Here is a 22812-nt window from a genome sequence, read left to right as displayed (position 1 = left end):
CGCCACACTATAGTTTGTAAGGGGGAGGGCGGCAAAACCTGGAGGTATGGAGCGCTTTTAATATTTTGGAAGACGAATGCGACTTGTAAGTAGTCATAAGTATAAGTTACATACTCTGTTAAAAACTTCCGTAATTAGACTTTTACATCATTTTCTTGAAAGAAAAATACACGATAATGCTATTTTTTTCCCTTTCCCTTAGAGCTATGGGTGGGGGTGGGGTAATGGCCACCCATTGCTGGTTCAAATGGCTCTGAGCACTATGGGACTTAACATCTGTGGTCATCAGTACCCTAGAACTTAGAACTACGTAAATCTAACTAACCTAAGGACATCACATACATCCATGCCCGTGGCAGGATTCGAACCTGCGACCATAGCGGTCACGCGGTTCCAGACTGAAGCGTCTAGAACCGCAAGGCCACACCGGCCGGCCACCCTTTGCTCTCGAATATTGGCGCCTCTGAGCGAAAAGCCTACGAACGTAAGCTCTCTCTCTCTCTCTCTCTCTCTCTCTTTACCTTGCTAACTTTTCGTTGGGGCGTTTCCATTCAGCTTTGTGCATCTATCTTTTGCGTGCCTCGTGTGGTGGAACTTACGACACTTTCATCCCCATTTTCTCAAGAAAAAACGATTCGAAATTGAAGAAAAACACAATAATAAACAGCGCTAACACACACATAGCTCGCAAGTAAACAGAACAATATGGATAATGCGTACCGACTCCTTTGCTGTGATTGGCTGCTGATGGTGTTGGCCGCTTTTGAAACAACACCTGCTTTGACTTGGCCGTTTTTGGTGCAAAGCCACGCATTCAGTTTTTTAAACCACTTTTGTCCCTTACTGACACTCAGTGAGGTTTCCATCCTGTTCAGCGCGGAAAATACTATGATAAAACATCCATAACAGATAATCGAAAAAAGAATGGACTTGGCCGTCTTTGGTAGTAGTCTCCTCAATTAATTAGTTATATTTTTCACTTCGCATGAACCTGTTCTTCTTGAAATTCACAAGAAATTCGTATTCCTTTTGCAGTTTAGCATTAAACACACACACACACACACTCACACACACACTCACATACACATACACAAGTGAACAGTCACACAACTCACTTTCTTTTGTCCATTGCTAACTGCAGAGACAAAAATGAATATAGATAAAAATGATCAAAACTGTGATGACGAATTATTTCACACACAGAAACAACATAAACTAATTGCTCCAGTCGTGTTGCCCAGTGACTAACAGTAAGTGAAAAGTTGTGGCAGAGCCTGTAGCCATACCTTCCCATCGACCTCAGCTCTTGCTCCAAGGTCGGCTGACAGGGGCACGGCTATAAAAGAATGTTCAAGACCACGATATTGGACATATAAGTCTGAAATTAAAAAAATCCTTGCACGTCATAAAATTTTCAAAACACGAAAATTTTTGCAACCCCTGGTGGCACTGGAAAACGAGGATTGTCCGGGCTAATCCCAGGCCTAATCAGAACAGACTACTCGAATTTAACAACAGATGACTGTCACGCGAAATACTGACAATTCACTATAACTTAGCGAAAAATCATTGTTAACAACAAAAGGATTAACTATCTTAGTATAGTCTCGATGCGAGCTGTACAGTAACTGTTTCAATCGTCAACGTAGTTGTTGCTTCCATCTGTGGCGTTGCTTTGATCGATTTGAAAGGCCGCCCTGAAACACAGGAATGGCTGATCACGTCTGTGACGTTCGTACACGCCCATTGGCTGAGCAGCCGGTCTCCACCCAACCAGTGGGTTCATCTTGTAAACAAATGTGCGACAGAGCTAAGCGTCCCTTCAGTCGAGGCGGAGGCGTTTGTTGTGTTGGATGCTAAAGCAGAAATACTCGCTTGTGTTAAAACAGTCCGTGTCTTTTATATGGTCATTTAAATGCACTCAAATAGTGTGTTAAATTAGTGAGGCCAATATGCTTGGTACACTGCGAAGAAGCTGTGCAGCTTTGCTTAAACAACAAAGCCCAGAAATTGGACGAGGATTTAGACAGTCTTGCGCTTTCAGAAGTGACGATGGACTTACAGGAAAAGACAGTAGTGGTTATGCCTACGGTGCAAGACAGCAAAATGGCTTTCGCCGTAAAACTGAGATTATGAGAAGACATCCAAGGTACGTAATTGAGAAAGTGTATGAAGGATGATTTACTATTATTGAGAAAGAAGGAGCCAACGACACAATGTTTCAAATTTTATTCACTATATAATGACGGCACTTGAACACACAGGACTTACATTTTTTATCCGTTTTAAAGATTTAAAATTCTTCATATTTTTTGCATTGGCGGTACCTATTTTTTATGCAGTAATTTTTTTTAACTGCGAAGAGAAGCTTGCAATGTTGAAGCTGCATCGTATCATGAAAAACCAGCAGCCACCAAAACACACATTTCACTTGCCGAAGTCATTACAGTGAATTAACAAAAATTCTGTCGTGTGTGTAGCCTCACAACGCAAGGGAGCGACGTTACGGGAATATGTCCTATTCCTTTAGACGGCGTTCGAGAAATACATAAAAAGAAAAGTGTATATAAACTGCGTGGATATTCAGGCACAAGAACGCAGTGACGCTGATGTGGAGGTAATGTTATGCACTTTGGTCAGTGTGTGCTTACACTTTTTTTCTCAATAATATGAATAAAAGTCTCCCCATTCCCCACACATGTTACGGTACGCATTGCTTTGCGGATGCATTAATGGTGATACATTGCGCATTCGACTGCACAGTGAGAAAAGCTAGTGATGAACTGGAACTCCTAGTTATTAGGGTGACCAAAGCCACCGAGTTTGAGGCCTAAATTTACAATCCAACCCACAATATGTGTTCGAAAAGACCAATGCGATGTTTACCTGCTCTGATTTAAAACCGGTTTCGATTTCAAGAAACCAACTCGTAGATGTTATATTGTGACGACGAAACAAAATAATTCTGCAGTCAACATATAGATATCGACAAAGCTGAGAGCCTTGTTACATATCTGTTTTCTAACAACATTATGGTGTTCACTGTATGAAAGAACAGTAATTTTCATAGGTTTATAATATTGTGTGATTTAGTGTTCTTTGATCACATCATTCATATAGTGGCTTGCCTCCAAATTAAAACATTAAATTAAATTTTTTAATGTGTGTTACAGAACGTTACCCAAATTAACACAGTGAATCCAGTTTCACTCACTCCATCTATAATGCTTAATTTCAGAGGACTATCCACTGCGCACTCTTCAACTGCAGTCCCACTTGCAGCTTGTGCAACTGCTGTTACCAAAGATGAAAGCAGGGAGTTCATGGCCCTTTTCCCTGATGTTGTCCGGGATTTGACGGATGCTGGAAGACACTTAGATGTTCCGGAAGTTACAAAATGGTTTGCCAAGGTACAATCATTTTAACTTAAAAATCTTGTTATTTCCCAAACTTCGTAACTTAAAACTATATGCTGAGTTTTAGAGAAGACCATATACTCAGATCCTGTAGAAGTGCCTCAGAGTTAAGCAAATATCTTTATCCTAGTCATGTCCTGTTGTTTGTAAATATGCTGATTGTACAGGGCACAAACTGCTGTTAGTTACCACTGACACTGAGAGGTCTTGAGTGCTGCTGTAATTTTTTAATTGACTGAACCAATGTAGTAGACAAAGCCACCAACCTGATTTACTGTACATTCATCATTCCGATACTTCTGGGAGATTCCATGACGACTCATGTCACATTTTGAAATCAGTGTTTTTTATATTGTCTTGTTATCAATCTATAAACCCATATTTTCTTTTGCAAATCATCATCATAAATTTTGTTATTCAGGCAAAAATCTTGAAGTGTTATTTAAGCAGGGATGGGCATTAAAATTAAAGGACAAGAATGTAATTTATGTTGTGACTCATGTTACAAAATTGGGACACCCTATTCCTGGTGTGCATTTTTGGTCAAAAGTGTCCTCAAGCTATTAGGAGTATGAATATGGTTTTTATCACAGAAAATGCGTATTAGGTTGGCATTCAAATGACAGAGTTACAGATTTCTAAAAATATTTATACCATGTGAAATATATTGAAAAAGGTGCTTGACTCAATGTTAGGTGACTTGTGTTACTTGCTACTTCTTGTTGGAAAAACTTTTTTCATGCTAGCACAGAAATGAAAATATGACATTATGTGCCAAATAATATAAACTTAACCATAACATTTCACTTTTCAAACACTGTGAAAAATTATGAGCATGGCATATGGGAAAATGAATTGCAGATTCAGTTAAAAGTCAGAGAACTGAAAATATGCTCTTGCATTGACATCATCAAGGGGATTAATTTTCTTTAGCTATAATTTCATCACATTTTACAGGTCATTTCCAATAGTGACCAGCACACTCAGTTGCACGGATTAAGTAAGAATTTCCAGAAACTGCATGTACTTCTCCAGCAGTGAATTTACTGTCATATTCTACTTTATACCAGTCTCCAATATTCACACTTTCTGTAGTTTCTTCAGTATGATGATCTGCAGCAGATTTGTTTGTAGTACCCCTTTCTTGTACTGAAAGCAGTGAATGCTTTTTATGTTTGGTACTGATGTTGCTGAAGAAAATATTTGAGCCAGATTAAGTTTCACATTGATTCATCGAATTTCATCAATAGACACATGAAAAACCTGCATAGTTGTGATACTTGCAGCTATTTGAGCTGAAGTTGATTCATCACGTCCTATGAATTTTCGCTTTCTTACTGCATTCTGCACTAACCATTCTGCAACTGCACCAATTCCATCTACGGAGCTCCTTTACTGTGGGATGTGGCAAGTAAGTTCCAATAGATTTCCACATTATGAAATGATTGAAATTGAGGTAGAACAGCAGTAATATATTTGTTTTTAAATTGTGAGGCAGGTCCGTCTGACCAGATTTATACTACTTTCACATTTTCAGGTATGGTTGACAGTACCTTGCTTCGTTGCCTATGTTTTCTAACTCTCTCCCAATTTTTAGCTCTTCTTTCTTCTAATAACAGTCCTTGCTTAAGTTGACTCAACTGTGGAAACTTTTGTTTCTGCTTCTGCTGGGTTTTTTGAACTTCTTCCTGATACTTGTTCTTAAATTCTTCATATTTTCCTTCACTCTTTAACTTTTCACTGTAAGAAATTATCTACAGATCGATTGAGAACAAAGTGCTAGCTGACAGGCTGAGAAATAAAAAATGTTAACAAAGAGGTAAGTTCCCTAGATTATATCAAACCAGGTGCTCCCATTGACCAAGTACTTTAACAGTAACAGGTACTTCTCAAAAAATAACCAGGGAAGAGTACATTGTGATCTGTGGTGTGTCAATTGACATTGCACACAATGAAGGTTTGCATGCTGCTAATGTGTTAAGAACAGCTCTAAATCACCTGAAACATTCTAACAGCATTGTAGTTGTTCTTTCACACTGGCATGACGTAATACAAGTCATGCGTGTAAAAAAGCAGTTATAGCTAAAAAAAAAAAAAAAAAAAAAAAAAAAACGCATTAAGCAGAAATATGCAGCAGTTTTGCAAATATTCATAGGACTGAAGCTCAGAAATTTGGTAGAGAAGTGTACACCACTCGTGAACTTCACCTCAACTGGCGTGGGAAAAATCATGCAAGGAACAAAGTGAACACAGGACTATCAGATTTCAACAAGGAGTGTACCACTACACAAGAAAATTGTAGGACTGGGTATAGGCAGACTATTTTGGACAACTGGCTGGTAAAAAAAAAAACAAGGTAAAAATGCTTCTTCCCAGTCTTATCAGTGTGTGGAAACAGACCAAATTGGAGAAATAAGTGGTGGAAAATACTGTGCACAGGCCTTCAACTGAAACTTCTTTTTTAGGGAGAACGATGTAACTGCTGCTGTTAAACAAAAACTGGCAATTTATCACCAAATCATTAGAGTTCCCGCAGTAAGATCAATGGACTTATAATCAATATCCATGAGCCATGAGGTATAGATTATTCCCATGTTCTGTGCTTTAGTGAGCACCATATTAATTCTGGCATAGAAAAACTTGAGCTAAATAATTATTGCTTAGCAATGTCATTTTGTAGAAATTTTAAAGAAAGAGGTGGTGTTGCCATTTCTGTAAAAAACCGTATCCCATGTAGAGCAATTGATGTGCAGAATTATTGTTTAGAACAACATTTGGAGGTGTGTGCCATAGAATTGTCTTTGAATAACTACCATATATTAGTAATAACAGTGTTCAGATAATCTTCAGGGAACAATGCAGAAGAAGTTATATGCCCACCTAATATACATATTCAAACACAGAATAGATGTGGTAGTGCTTAAGGACTTAACTGTAAACTTGCTAACAAATTCCAGAGACAGATCAGACCTAGAAAATCTGACGTCCACACATAATCTTGCTTCTGTAGTTAGCATCCCTGATAGAATAAATTCATGCACAAGCACACTGATTCATGATTTATTTATAGACCAGACCAAAATAGATGAAACAACTACTAGGCAAATCCTGAATTGTTTCTCTGACCATGACGAATAAAGATTCACTATAAATAGTGCAAGTATCTATGAGAATTATAGTGGCCCCAATTGGAAAACAGATAGTACAACTAATAGTGAAACTATTCAGACTTCTAAATCACATCTCCAAGCCACAATCTGGAGGTCTCTGTATAATTTTAAAAATACCGATTCACGAGTACAGTCTTTTCAGTAATGAAGTGGCACTGATATTTAATAGCACCCTCTCAAAATATATGTAACACCCAAACCACAAAACATACCAAAAGTCCTGGATACCTACTGGTATTAAGATTTCATGTAAAAGCAGCAAGAGCTGTACATTGCCTCAAAAAATTCAGATAACTACATCCAGCTAAATCACTATAAACATACTGTAAAATACTAAATAAAGTTATTCAGAAGTCAAAAAGTTTGTATCAGTGTTCCAAAATTAATAAAACTAATAAAGTCAAAACAGTGTGGGAAGTGATGAGGAGTGAGACCGGCAAAAATTGCCTTGGTAGGACCCAAAACATTGTTCTCGGTAATGAACATAGAGTACAAAATCAAGAGACTGTGGCAAAAACTATTAATGAGCACTTTTTGTGTTGCTGAGAAAACAGGACACAATGGCTCCTTAGAAGAGGCCTTAGAAATACTGAGAGGTCATTCCCAAATTTCAGTAGAGCAGTTAGGTATCGCCCCTATAACAGTACAGGAAGTTCTGTATTTCTTTAAAAAGCAAAAATTCAACTGGTGTCAACAACATCTCCAGCAAGCTGCTAAAAGTCTGCTGCAGTCAGTTCTGTAAAGTCCTAGCTCATATATTCAACACCTCTCTGAAACTATATTCAATGCCTCTTTGATACAAAGTATCTTCCCAGACAGGATGAAGTACGCTATTGTGAAGTCCCTCTACAAAAAAGGTGATACTTCAGATGCACAAACCATCATGCTGTCTCTCTTTTGACTACATTTTCTGAAGTCGTCAAAAAATTAATATATGTATTTTTAGAGAAGGTATCTGCACAACCAAAGCTATATTTTCATTTATCAACTACATATTGGAATGCCTTGAAAAGAAGACTTGCCTGTGGGCATATTTTGTGATCTGTCTAAGGCCTTCAACTGTGTCAATCATACAATACTTATAGAGAAAGCATCCCACTGTGGACTCTGAGGACAAACGGGCAACTGCCTCAAATTGTATCTGCAGGGTAGACAATAGAAAATAGTATTGGATTGTAGCAATATGTAGGTAGGAGGGGTAGAGTCAGACTAGGTAATAGTAAATTATGTGATTTCACAATGTTCTGTCAGTGGTCCACTACCATTTCTCATACATATCAATGACCTACCTTTGTCCTCCAACAAAACAAGCAACTTTACAATGTCCGCAGATGATACAAGTATTGTGATAGACAGCAAGACATCCCCTGATTTAGAATTAAATGCAACCAATTACTTGAGGACTTTCTGAATTTGACCACAGTAAATTCTATATCAATAAAGATCAGCAGACTCAGTTATGTTCATTTCCATTCTAGTCACAAAAGGCCACAGGAGGTTAACATTGCACACAAGAGCCAGCAGCCACACAAGGTAGATTGTTTGAAATTCTTGGGTATACATATAACAAGCTTAACTGGGAAAACCACATTCACCAAACCCTGAAAAGGCTTAGTTCAGCAACATTTGCCATCCGGATAATCGCCAGAATTGGAGGCATCAGTATCTCAAAATTTGCATGCTTTGGCTACTTCCGTTCACTTATGTGTCGTGGAATAATCTTCAGGGGCATTTCACCACTGTTGAAAAAAGTCTTTACAAGTCAGAAAAAGGTTGACCAAATTTTGTGTGGAGTGCCACCAATAACCACATCTTGCAACCTTCTTAAACAAATAGGAATACTAACCAATATTTCACAATACCTCTTTTCAATCATGACATTCGTGCTTCACAATCCTTCTCAGTGTGAAACGAATGAAACATACCATCATCATAACACAAGAAGGAAATATGACATACACTGTGACCTGAAAAATTTATCTCTGGTGCAAACACGCATAAAATACATGACCACAAAATCTTTAATGCACTTCCAAGTAATATTAAGTGTCTATTAGGTAATAAGGTACTATTGCTCGTGATTTTAATGTGGATGTATTGAAAAGCTCTGTCAGTGAACAATTATTGAAGTCCTAACACTATCATTTAATTTAGTTCCTACTGTGAACTTTGCAACTAGGTTACATAAATGTTCTGAGACTGCTATTGATAATATTTTTGTAGACAAATCTAGAGGGAAAAGTCATATCACAAAACCAATAGTAAATGGACTATCTGATCGTGACATGCAGCATCTTGTGTTAAATGTTGAAACTTGTCAGGATATAAAAACCTATTAAATCGGAGTACAGGACGGTAATAAATAAGTCAAAAATTGAAAAATTCAGGAAATTGTTCAGACATGAACTGGATATAGATGTTTACAGTACTTCTGACTCAAATGGAGAATACAAAGCATTCATTAATAAAGTTAACTCCTCTTTCAAAAATTGTTTTCCCCTAAAAGTAACTTAAATCACACAGAAGTCAAAAAGTAAGCCGTGGAATACACAAGGAATAAAGATATGTGGGATAAAAAAAAAGACTGTTTCTACTATCTAGGAACAGCTCTGATGTTAGAATTGTGAAGCATTACAAAGAATACTGCAAAATATTGAAGCAAGTAATCCAGAAATCGAAGCAGCTTTATTATGAGAAAAAGATAATTACATCAGGCAACAAAATGAAAACTGTATGGGATATAGTGAAGACAGAGGCAGGTGGGGCCAAAAAGAAAGAGTAACAGATAGCTCAAAAATAAATGAGACATTGGTTACAAATGCATGTAGTGTTGCAAACTCTTGAACAGGTTCTTCACTTCTGTTGCTGACAGCTTGGGGTTATCAGGTTCAGTGAACAATGCAGTGGAGTATCTGAGACCAGTCCTTAAAAATAACTTCAGTAAAGTGGGAATGACACTCACGTCTCCCAAAGTAGTCGCATCCATTATAAAATATTTAAAATGTAAGTATTCCAATGGATATGATAACATATCAACAAAGTTAATTATAGAGTGCTCATGTGAGTTGAGTTCAATCTTAAGTTATTTGTGTAATCAATCTCTTATCAGACCGTCTTCCAGACTGGTCAAAATATGCTTGAAACCTCTTTACAAGAAGGGGGATAAAGAGATATCATCAAACTATCGACCAGTTTCACTTTTGCCGGCTTTCTCAAAAATATTTGAAAAGGTTGTCTTCAAGCATTTCCTTAAGCATCTGACTGCAAATAATATATTGTCCAAGTCACAGTTTGGATTTCTTAAGGGTTCTGATATAGGGAAAGCTATTTACACTTACAGTGAGAATGTACTTAATTCATTAGATAATAAATTAGAGGCTACTGTCATTTTCTGTTACTTGTCAAAAACCTCTGACTCTGTGAACCACAGCATTCTCATAAAATTAGAATATTATGGTGTCACTGGCAATGCTGCAAAATGTTTTGAGTCTTATCTAACGAGAAACAAAGTGTGTTGTTACAAAATACCTGTGCAGTAAGCAGTCAGTCGTCATCTGATTGGGAATTAATTACATTTGGTGTTTCTAAGGTTCCATCTTGTGTCTATTGCTTTTTCTGGTGTACATTAATGACATCTCATCTATTACATTACCAGATGCTAAGCTTGTTTTGTTTGAAGATGATACAAACATTGCAATAAGTAGCAAGTCAAGTACAGATTTAGAAGTAGCTCCTAATCAAATTTTCACTGACATTAATAAATGATTTAAAGCTAGTTCACTGTCATTAAACCTAGAGAATACCTACTATACGCAGTTCATAACCTGTAAGAGATTTCCTTTCAGCATGTGTATAACATAAGACGACATGCATATTGAAAATGTTGACAGTGTTACATTTCTGGGATTACAACTCAATATTAAATTCAGTTGGGAAGGGTATTCCACAGAATTGTTTAAGTGCCTAAAGAAGTCTGTATTTGCAGTGAGAATGATGTCAGACGTAGGAGATATAAGTATAACAAAACTTGCATACTTTGCTCACTTTCGTTCTATTATGTCATACGGTATCATATTCTGGGGTCACTTGTCAAACCGATTAAAATTTTTTAGGGTGCAAAAGCATATGAAAAGAATCATTTGTGGTGTAAATTCAATAACATGATGTAGAAACCTGTTCAAGGAACTTGGTATTCTAACCACTGCTTCTCAGTATATTTATTCCTTAATGAAATTTGTTGCAAGTAATATATCTTTATTTCCAGCCAATAGTTCAATACATAGTTTCAATACTAGGAATAAGAACAGTCTACATAAAGATCTAAAATCACTTACTTTGGTCCAAAAAGGGGCCAATATTCATGAACACACATTCTCAATAAATTGCCAGCAACCGTTAAGCACTTGGTTTCAGACAAAGTGCGGTTTAAACAGAGTTTGAAAGACTTTCTGATAGGCATCTCCTTCTACTCTATAGATGAATCTATAGGGACTGTTAAGCCAGCTTAAGTAAAAATGTCTATTAGATTTCAATTTTGGCAGCACTTGGTCGCAACAGACAAGACTATAGTGCATAACAAAGTTTCATTTTGACAGCGTGTTAATTCTGTAAATATTAGCTGTTCTCGTTTACCACATTGTATTCGCCTATTTCAACAATCTTCTGACAAATGATCAGGGTAGTGAGTATTATATTCAAATGTTTTATGTTTGGAATGAAAATTGAATCCAATCTAATCTGTTTAAAAGTAAGTTAAGGAGTTCTTGCTTGAAAAAGTTTCTATTCTCTAGAAGAATTGTACAGCAGAGATAGCTAAAATTATTTACCATATATTGTTGTGTATTCCTGATTCAATATATCTTGCTGCATTAATTAGATTAATTAGTGGTCTGTAACTCAAAAAGGTGGTCATTTTTACTCTGTAAAAATTTGTTTAGACAAGATCTGAGAATTGTATCTTTACCTCTGTTTGTGAGTGTAATTAGATCTTAGTGATTGTGTTACTTTATTATTATTTTCAATTTGTTTTCTTAATCTTTTTTATTGTCCTGATGGAAACAAATGTAATAATGAACTACATGATTTGACTTACTCCACCTTCATGTGTCACCACATAAAAATGGGTCTATGGACACACACACACACACACACACACACACACACACACACACACACACACACACACACACACACACACACACACACACACACACACGAGTGCCAACTCCAGCAGCTCAGATCAGAATGCCATTGGCATAGTGGCTTGAGCTGCTGGAGTTGGTGGTCATGTGTGCTTGCTTGTACGTATGAATGGTGTGTGCTTATCTTTTGCTGATGAAGGCTGTGGCTGAAAGCTTTGTATAACTGTCTTTTAATTATGTGTATCTTTAACTTAATGTGTCTTCTTTCCAATAAGTAGCAAGCTATCTTTCCCTACTTTGTTGATATTCCTATCTGGAGTTTTCAAGTTAATGAAAGTTTTACATAAGAGTCACGAAGACTTCTGTAACTGTACTGTAACACAGGGATTTCAATGCTTCCAAGGAATGCAGACATTTACTTGCAAATTAACTAAAAATAATTATGAAACATTATTTTTTTGAGATGACAGTTAAAACTTTATGGTTTATCCCTCATATTAATGATTTGTGTTACTCATTATGTTTGTCCAAATTCTTTTCACCCATGTATTATTCTGAAATAAACAAACACCTGTGAGTAAAAGCAGTGTTTAGCTAGTGGACAGTCTGTCAGGATATGCTAATCTTTTCTGTCTGTTGTTCTCTGTTTTAAAATTTTCTATGTAATTCCTTACTCCATGGTGCGGATTTCTGTAAGAGAATTCTGAAATATTACTAGTAAATATACCATTAAAACCCACATACTTTTGTCTTTCCCTCTCCTTCCCTCTTTCCTGATGAAGCAACCGTTGGTTGCGAAAGCTAGAATTTTGTGTGTATGTTTGTGTTTGTTTGTGTGTCTATCGACCTGCCAGCGCTTTTGTTGGGTAAGTCACATCATCTTTGTTTTTAGATATAATAATTACATATTTAGACTTGCCATCAAAATACTTTTGAGCTTGAGATAGCCTTGCATATTAGTATTTTTTCGTATGCTGTGTTTTGTTCTATAAACTGCAGGATTCCTGAATATGTCATGGGCACGAATTTATGCATAATGTTTCATTTTTATACAGCATTAATTAACTGTACTTTTCTGTACAGTAGGCAGTAGTTTCGTATACACAACTGCGCTATTTTATTTTTCCATGCACAATTCTTTTTTCACATAATTACAGGTTCTCCAATACAATGTTCCTGGTGGAAAGAAAAACCGTGGACTGGCTCTTGTGTATTCTTATCGTATGCTTACTCCAGAGAGCCAACGAACTGAAGAGAATATTCGTCTTGCACAAATTATGGGCTGGTGTGTTGAAATGGTATGCATCTTTGTTCTTATTAGTTCTTTAGAAGTACCACACTGTCTGTTGGATTATTTAATGCTTGTACCATAAGTAAACTGAAATTAGCTACAAGTAGTTGTTTACTGTTATCTATATAAGATTATCGTACCTAATTTACAGACAAGAATCGCCATATTTCTTTGCTTAGACTGAATGTGCATTGGAAATTAATTTATGGGCTCTCAATCACACTTATGAATCATGTTTAAAGACAATGTCAGATGATAATGAACAGATCAGATGAAAGTTTCAGCTCAAGAATTCACAGATTTAACCCCCCTTCTGTAACATAGATTGCATTACCTAATTTCGCAACAGCCATGTTGAGATTGTTTTTGTATTTGTTTCTATAGCAATGCAATTTGCATAAATTTGCCTGTGGCACAATGATGTAATGGAATGGAAATTACCTATAAATAATTTCCTGTCAAAGAATAAGGAATATAGAACATGGGCTAACATCTATATCTACATCAAAATACCCTGCAAGCCACTATATACTGCCTGTGTTGATGGACTTTGCGCCATTATTGCCCAACCAATTTTTTTACTTTATATATAAATTTTACAAATTTCCTTTAACACTCTGGCAGAGTACGGGAAAAATTGCTTGTCTCTATGCATCCTAGCACCTCTCTTGAGTAGTTTTTTCATGTATTGCATCATTTAACACTCTTGGACTAAATGACCCAGCTGGTTAAAAAACTAGCAGTATGCATGTGATTCATTCAACATCCTTTGATATGACCTGGTGGTGATGTAGAATCCTGGAGCAGGGTCTAAGAATAGTTTTTATGAGAACTTTGAATTCAGTCTCCTTTGATTCTACAGCTTTTTTCCAGAATTCACCAATAAATCGATTGTCCATTTCTGTGCCTTTGACTGATTTTGTGAGATCTTCCCATAAGTTTATGTCAGTTAATATAGTGACACAACTACAATGAAAGCTGTAGAAACCAGTTCACATACACAACCCTTTTTCAGTATGAATCCAAGTATTCATGACACAAATATTAATAATATGCAATAGTACAGCAAACAAAATAGTAAGGCAGATTTTAATAACATGTTATAGTACAGCGAACAAAATAGTCAAGCATAATTTTTTGCTCTCATTCCCTTATCTTTTGTAAATTATTATCTATATTATAAAAACATAATATCTCGTGGACACAGATAATGTTCTCATAGATACGCATAATTTTTGCTACATCTGGTGATTAATGAGACTGCAGTGGTGGGTGATAAATAAAAATGATGGTGCTGCACTTTGCTCATCAAGAAAACACTCAACAAAGTACAGAAACTGGGCGTGTAAACATATCGCTCACTCATGTCCTTGCAGTATCTATTCATAATAACACCAAAATGTGTACACAGTATAAAATATTACATTGCGTAATAATATAAATTAAGGTGAATTGCAACTCTATGTATGCAAAAACTAGTAGGCCTGCCTTACTAACCTTTCTCTGCAGGACCAATGTTAAATGTCATTTGATTGTCTCTCTTCCGTTTGATATTGTGATGATCACTAGCACAGGAATTACGTTATTATTTCTTTCACATTTGCAAATTTTTCAATCACTCTTTGAACTTGTGCATTACTAAAACGAATTCTCGCTTTGTAGAGAGCAATCTAATCCATGAAGCTCATTGCTCTGCACATACTTCTGTACTCCTCTCTTCCATATACACACTAAAGAGTTTCGTTCGATGTTTCTTTGCTTCCATAAGAAGCTTCAGTAGCAGCACCGAGAGAAATTTCTGTAAAACTAGAAGAGTAAGTGGTGAATTTCTCTGATAGAGAGAGAGAGAGGTTGCAACTAGGTGTGCAGTAAATTTAAATTTTTCTCTCGCTTTGTAACCTACAACATCCACACTTCTTTTGCATCCTGCAGTAGATTACACATCTTCAGTTCTCACTCTTTAATGATACTGTTGAATTTTCAGTCATTCTATCCCTAATGTGTGTAACTTTATGCTCAAAAGTTGTTGGCTGATTTTGTATGTAAGTGGGTCAACATTCTTTTTCTGTAGCTTATATACAACATAACGACATGAATCATACTTCAAGTGCTTGATAATATCTTCCCTATATTGGAAAATGGTATTGACACCCCTTGATTGGAAATTCCAATGAGTAGACACTCAGTGTGGCAATCGTCTTTGCTATGGTGCCCAGGGGTTCCAGCTGCAACGCACAACAGCTATAACATCTGAGCATCAGAAAGCAAAGTTCATGCGGTCCATAGCAGCCACATGGTATTTTGTTGTGTGCCCCCAGTCTGCCAGATGGTGCACAGATTTTGTGGCATAAAGAATGCAGGCTTTATCTTTTTTTGCCCTTAACTTTTTGTCGAGGGGCATGAAAGTGAAGCAGTGGTTGGGAAGGGAGTGAGACAGGGTTGTAGCCTATCTCCGATGTTATTCAATCTGTATATTGAGCAAGCAGTAAAGGAAACAAAAAGAAAAATTCGGAGTAGGTATTAAAAATCCATGGAGGTTCGCCGATGACATTGTAATTCCGTCAGAGACAGCACAGGACTTGGAAGAGCAATTGAACGGAATGGACAGTGTCTTGAAAGGAGAATATAAGATGAACATCAACAAAAGCAAAATGACGATAATGGAATGTAGTCGAATTAAGTCGGTTGATGCTGAGGGAATTAGATTAGGAAATGAGACACTTAAAGTAGTAAAGGAGTTTTGCTATTTGGGGAGCAAAATAACTGATGATGGTCAAAGTAGAGAGGATATAAAATGTAGACAGGCAATGGCAAGGAAAGCGTTTCTGAAGAAGAGAAATTTGTTAACATTGAGTATAGATTTATGGGTCAGGAAGTCATTTCTGAAAGTATTTATATGGAGTGTAGCCATGTATGGAAGTGAAACATGGACGATAAATAGTTTGGACAAGAAGAGAATAGAAGCTTTCGAAATGTGGTGCTACAGAAGGATGGTGAAGATTAGATGGGTAGATCACATAACTAATGAGGAAGTATTGAATAGGATTGGGGAGAAGAGAAGTTTGTGGTACAACTTGACCAGATGAAGGGATCGGTTGGTAGTACATGTTCTGAGGCATCAAGGGATCACAAATTTAGCATTGGAGGGCAGCATGGAGGGTAAAAACCGTAGAGGGAGACCAAGAGATGAATACACTAAGCAGATTCAGAAGGATGTAGGTTGCAGTAAGTACTGGGAGATTAAGAAGCTTGCACAGGATAGAGTAGCATGGAGAGCTGCATCAAACCAGTCTCAGGACTGAAGACAACAACAACTACTACTACTTTTTGCTTACTTTCTATGAAATATTGATAAGTACGGTACTCTATGGTAACCAATGAACTCATATTTCCCTATATTTGATCTCTGCGTATTCCCTTTGTCCACCTTCTGTAGTGTGATTTCATTACCATTTGACCTCTGCCTATGCAACAGAAAACTATTTGTAACATGTTCAAAATGTTATTCACATAGACCAAAGAAGGTTTTGTTTTCTAATTTTGTCATGGATGTGTGGAATGTCACAGACTCCTTGTCTTGTTCACAGAAGCTCTCCTCCAAACGAGAAACTGGAGAACAAAATAAAGTGTTTTTCTAATCACAACCACACAGTCATTCATTGCTTTCTTTACAAATCAGAGTTAAATTTTCTTATGACTGTCTGCAAAATTGCTAAAATAGGAGTGAGCCTATGTAACCTCTTGATTTATAACTTTTCTTCAAACTTCGGTTAAGTTGATGGGTTCATAGAGCAAGCAAATGACCTAATTCATTATTTCACATATTGATTTCTTGCTTCAAATTCTCTATAGCACACGCTAAAACAAAGGATAGACTGCACAGGAAATAATTAGTTTGCTCACATCTGCTCTATTGGGCCTAAGGTTCTAGCTGCATTGTACTGTTTTAGTGCTGTTCATTTATTTGTTGTGTTAGGAAATTATTTGGAGAGGATTGAAGGTGACATCTCCAGCATTTGCCTTGCTGTCAAGGGAAACCAACAAAAGCCTCAATCAAAGCTGCTGGTGTCGCCACCATTGGTTGCACTTCACACAGTCACCTTAGTGTCACAAATTGAGACCACAAACTGCTCCATCAGTCGTGCCATGGCAGCAGCTGCCAGTGTTGTGATGTGATTGTGCAGCTCGTGCCTGCACCTCCAGTCTTCCTTGTGACGTGTTGAGGGCTTGTCTCATCCTCTTCTTGGGGACAACTGCTTGTCAGCTTGCTCCTTGCTTCCCCCTCTCTCCTGGATGGCTCACTTGGAGTGTTTACATATAATGCCTGTGTATGAGAACAGTGTTGTCAAGCATTGCCCCAGCACCCCTCACATCCCCTGAGGTACCCAGGTTTGCGTTTGCAAGCACAGCGCAACCAACTCATCATCATCACTTTTTCATCTCATTTGGCTACACTCAACACTCAGAGCTCGAGGGTTTCAAAAGAGATACATGGTGATAGAAAGCTCAAAAAGTGAAGCCAGTTTAACAAAATTACTTCTGGGGGTGGTGCAAACCTGAAAATCTATACAGGAGCCATGTCTTCGAGATTGCAGACTCGTTATGGAAAAGCCTGGGAGAAATACAATCAATGGAATCTGTAAAGACAACATTGTATGGTTTGCACAATGAGCAAATGTGTTCAAAAAAAGTTTAACGCTGTAATTCAGGCAAGAGGAATAACCAAATAAGAAAAAGCTATACCACAACCTGATAGGAGTAACTGCTTACCAAATACAGCAATACAGGGATTGGGTCAGAGAGATAAATTGATACCACAGAGAAAATGGTGTGCATGGGAACCCATAGGTACATAAATCTACTAAAACTGGGTGAGGAAGAAGTAGAATGGATAGAATGGAAGTTGAAAACATGGACGGACAGAGATAAGTGTAGCACATGGATTCAGGAAGATTTAGGCAGTAGTTTTGCAGAAACCAAGGATGTAGTGAAGACTGTTTCTTCTGCAGCTCATACCACTGATGTTAGAGGGAGGTTGTGAAGCAGCAGCCGAAGTCAAACTGTGTTGCTCTAAACATTAAGATTCACCTCTGTTTTATCAAACATACCCTTGCCTGGAGTTTTGTGGTGAACGTTCATATGTGTGAACAGTTAATTGTGGACATCCCCATTTAAAAAGTCATTCAGTAATTTCAGGGAAGATGATATAACAAGTTACTTTCACAGATAACCCTGCCTCTGATAGGATGATGGGCATCACTGGCAGAGCTTGAGTACAGTGTGCTAGATGGATGCATGGAGCAAGTCTTGTACCTGGGTCTTTTAAGTAGATGTCACACATGAGAAAAATTGGGAGCAGGACTGTCATAAGAATGGTTCAGAATATTTTTTAGCTTGGAAGGGCAATGGAATACCACTTTGAAATAAGTGAAAAGATTTTTAGGAGAATATTACTCATTTTGGAGCAGTTGAAGACATGGTGGAGGGTATGGTTTAACTTAAATTTTTTCACACAGTAACTAGAAATGTAGTTAACTAAAATTGAGGCAACCAGAAACTACTATTGTGGTCTAAACACTGCCAAGTGGGGCTCTCATGCCAGGTTCCATCAGTATATTCAGCAAGAAGGCAGGTCTACACAACATTGATACAGAGTCAGCTGTGACAGTGATATGTAAAATTTTATCCTGAATTGGTGTGTTTCATATTTTAGTGAACAGCTTCATGAAAATGACTATATAACCAAAATGTTTAATACAAATGCGAGCCACATCTGGCGATGTGTACACTGTGACAGCCACTCCATCCACCCTGCCTTTCAGTTTTAGCTAATTTCTTGGATAATTCTGTCAAAAGTTCCATGCTAACTGTAGTGTGTCATAGCAAGCATAGATTTACGTATGGAGGAGGTCGAGTGGATACTACAATACACACAAAATATTATATCACTTTATTAAAATTTGAACACTCTAAGACTTGACTCCAAAACAGTCCATGTCCACAGGAGAGTCACTACGTATGTGTTATTGTCATTTAGCACTATCACTTTTATCAATTAATACAGATTGATAGGGACATCTCATTGCACAGTTGATGGTAAACTTTTACACACAGATCCAACTAATAATTCTGTTAGGTCACAGCCAGATCTGCGCTAAGACAAGTCCATCGTTGTAGGCAGTGGTTACAGAGAGGGGCTGAGCGGTGCTGCATGCTAACATAAGCAAGATTCCAGCAGCGGCAGACTATGCCACTGACTTGCAGAAACGAGTTGTATCACACCACTGACATTTCATTGTTGCAATCCTTGACCAACTTGCTTAAGTAAGCATGAGGGACAATCCTGGGCCGCATGGTTAGAGAGGCGCCATGTCACCAATCGCATGGCCCCTCCCACCAGAGGTTTGAGTCCTCCCTCAGGCATGTGTGTGTGTTGTCCTTAGTGTAAGTTAGTTTTAAGTAGTGTGTAACTTTAGGAACCAATGACCTCAGCAGTTTGGTCCCTTAGGAATTCACACACAATTGAACAAGTGACAATCCTGGAATGATGAAATCATAGTTGTGCATTGTCTTTCAGAGTAATGTGCACTTCAAAATCTTTAGTCCTTCCTGGTCCTGGTTAATAAAGTTCACTATTCTTACTGTACAAGTCAGAGACAACAGTATGAGGCAGTGAAATCCTGATTTGTAACACATTGTCTTGTATCACAGGTTGAACAAATCTAAGTCGAAATCAAAAATGTTTGCACTATTTCTAGAATAGTACATGAAATGGGACACACTTTGCAATGTCATGAAAAGTAGCTGGCAAACTGCACTTGCCAAGTAATGGAATTTTGTGCCCGTTATAAAAGGGCAAAACAGAAGTAGGGGCTTGTGATCATTTCATAGGTGCCTTTATTGATTAGGGAAACAAACACACCTGTGTATAACTAAAATTTATCTTTTGAACCACTCGTAATTGGACAAAAAGTTTGTTCCTCTGTCGGTGGACTACATCAAAAGGGGTTTCTGTGAAATAGAAAAGAGAGCATTCGTTGGTGCTAGCTGTAAAGGCAGTGCCGACACAACATTCACTCGCTGAAAGCCATGCTGTAGTTGTGCAGTACCCAGTGTCTGTCCTGGCTGTGTTGTAAACAGATGGTCTGGATATGGCCTTGTTTACCAAACTTAAAACACTTTGCATCACACAATGATAAGCTGTTCTATCGTGGTTTGAAAAACACCGGGGACAAGACTTCCTCACCTTTTTCTGAAGTTCACCTCATGTACCACATGGCTGAAATGTTTACTTTTACTGTTAATTTGAACCCTGTTTTAATTAACTTTATCATGAACTTTAGATTGAGGGCCTTGTGTTCTGTGAACAAGAGAAATAGACAGAGCCTCAGAATAAACTTCAGTCATGTCCACAATACTTTGAGCCTCTACAGCAGATAAAGCTCTCTTCAGATTCGAATCTGGCAGTTTTAGGCTACTAGCATCTAGGTGTACGTCTTGGAGTGTTACAGGTTAGGTTTTTGGTTTATGGTGTGTTCTACTCCATACATAACTCCGTCACCCAGTTGTATGTATGTGCCAACTTTTCCTTGCAAATAATTTGTGGCTGCTTTTCTTGTTCTTGGAATTAATTGCTTCAGAGGACCAGCTGTGCTGTGCCACTAGGCCATACAATGTAACTCCCAACTTTTGCACGTAGGGTGGATGGTGAAGGAGAGTCCAATCTTTTCAATCTACTACTGAAAACAGTTATGTGACAACTCTTTTGTATTGTAATTACAGCATCTTTTCTATACAGTTACTTTTACAGTTGCAAGTGACACAGATTGCTAATATGTCTTATATCACAATATATCACAACAGATAACTTGTAGTGCTATGCTGGTTGGACAGTAGATACTCAAATGACAGTTGTCTCCTTCATTTGTTTGGGTGTTTACATTCTTGCACAGGCACTTTTCTCTGTGACTTCCTAGGCACTGCCAAGCAGCAATGCCAATGCATAATGAGCCTCCAAAGCATCTCATCTCATAACATCAGTATAAGTTAGTCCACAAGAACACTTGAACCTGCAATGTCTTGTTACCACTTTGAGTTGAACAATCCACTTTTATATGACTGTTCAAAGACTTATATCTGTACAATGTTTGTCGATTTTATGAATGAGTTCCTCATAACCAGACTACAGTTGGGGAACAACTTTATGCATAAACAGTGCTCATCAGCTCTGAAAGTGATCAAAAAGAAAGTAATTTGTGCTATGCCTTTAATGTCATATGCTATGAAGTGCGCTTCAAGTTGGACATGGTATTTGACCAGTCATCTTTGTTACTCTTCAACTGGCAAAACATCGGAGCAACAACCGGTCATGGAGCTGCTTGATGACAGTAAGATCATCATCTGTTGTACACTGTGCAACAGTCGTTCTATCTGCTGTGCCTAAAACTGAAAAGTTTTGTTTAGAGACAGTACTTGTGGGGTTTCAGAAATGCTTAAACGCTTTACAGGAGTACACAAAAATGTTAGAACATTATTGCCACCATTTCTAGCAGTACACCAAGCACTTGTAACGAGTGTGGGAACCATTTCCTAGCTGTGCGATATATTTGGCGGATAAGACAACACACTGAAGTACAAAAATGGCTATCATTGTCACATTTTAATATACTGTAGCAAGCCTAGATTTATTTATGGAGGAGGTCAATCAGATACTACAACACACACAAATTATTAGATCACTTTATTAAAATTTGAACAATCTAAAAGACTTAAATTGGAAACAACCATGTTGACAGGAGTGTCACAATTGTTATCGCTTGATACAATAGAGAATGATATTCACTTCTTAAAGTATAGTTTACTACAAACTTTTGATACACAGATATGCCTTATACATTGAAGTGCCAAAGAAACTGGATGGGACACAGCATCTCAGAGGTAGCGATGAAGTGGGGATTTTCTCATACGACAATTTCAAGACTGCACCATGAATATCAGGAATTCGGTAAAACATCAAATGTCGAGCGTCACTTTGGCTGCAAAAAGATCCTGCAAGAACGGGACCAATGGCGACTGAAGAGAAACTTTTAGCATGATAGAAGTGCAACCCTTCCACAAATTGCTGCAGGTTTCAGTGCTGGGCCACCAACAAGTGTCAGGGTGCAAACCAATCAACGTAACACCATTGATATGGACTTTCGAAGCTGAAGGCCCACTCATGTACCCTCAATAATTGCACAACACAAAGCTTTGCACCTTGCCTGTGTCTGTCAACACCGACATTAGACTGTACGGGTATGGAGACAACCTCAGGAATCCATGCGCCCTGCATGTCAGCAGGGAAATGTTTGAACTGATAGAGGCTCAGGAATGGTGTGGGGTGTGCGGAGTTGGCATGATATGGGACCCCTGATATGTCTAGATACAACTCTGACAGGTGAGACGTACATAAGTATCCTGTCTGATCACCTTCATCGAGTCGTGTCCATTGTGCTTTCTGACGGACTTAGGCAACATCATCAGAACAATACAACACCCCACATGACCAGAATTGGTACATAGTGGCTACAGGAACAATCTTCTGAGTTTAAATGCTTCCGCTGGCCACCAAACTCCCCAGACCTGAACATTATTGAGCTTATGTGGGATGCCTTTTAATGTGCTGTTCAGAAGAGATCTCCACTGCCTTGTTCTCTTACCAATTTATGGACAGTCCTGCAGGATTCATGGAATCAATTACTTCCAGCACTGCTTCAGGCATTAGTTGAGTCGATGCCACATTGTGTTGCGGCACC

General features: G+C 37.8%; 1 protein-coding gene across 1 annotated transcript in view; it reads left to right on the top strand.

The window, feature by feature from the left end:
- The first annotated feature begins 1775 nt into the window (after positions 1-1775).
- LOC126314470 (farnesyl pyrophosphate synthase-like) overlaps positions 1776-22812 on the top strand; it is a 46659-nt gene continuing 25622 nt past the window's right edge. Inside the window, exons 1-3 of the mRNA XM_049992439.1 lie at positions 1776-2149; positions 3239-3410; positions 12885-13025. Of these exons, the coding sequence (XP_049848396.1) occupies positions 1953-2149; positions 3239-3410; positions 12885-13025 (510 nt within the window). The 5' untranslated portion in view covers positions 1776-1952. The remainder of the gene's footprint in view (positions 2150-3238; positions 3411-12884; positions 13026-22812) is intronic.

This window comes from Schistocerca gregaria, unplaced genomic scaffold (genome assembly GCF_023897955.1).
Source record: "Schistocerca gregaria isolate iqSchGreg1 unplaced genomic scaffold, iqSchGreg1.2 ptg000561l, whole genome shotgun sequence".
Classification (NCBI taxonomy): Eukaryota; Metazoa; Arthropoda; class Insecta; order Orthoptera; family Acrididae; genus Schistocerca; species Schistocerca gregaria.
The sequence above is the reverse complement of the archived record's forward strand: the minus strand, read 5'-3'. Positions and strand labels throughout refer to the sequence as shown.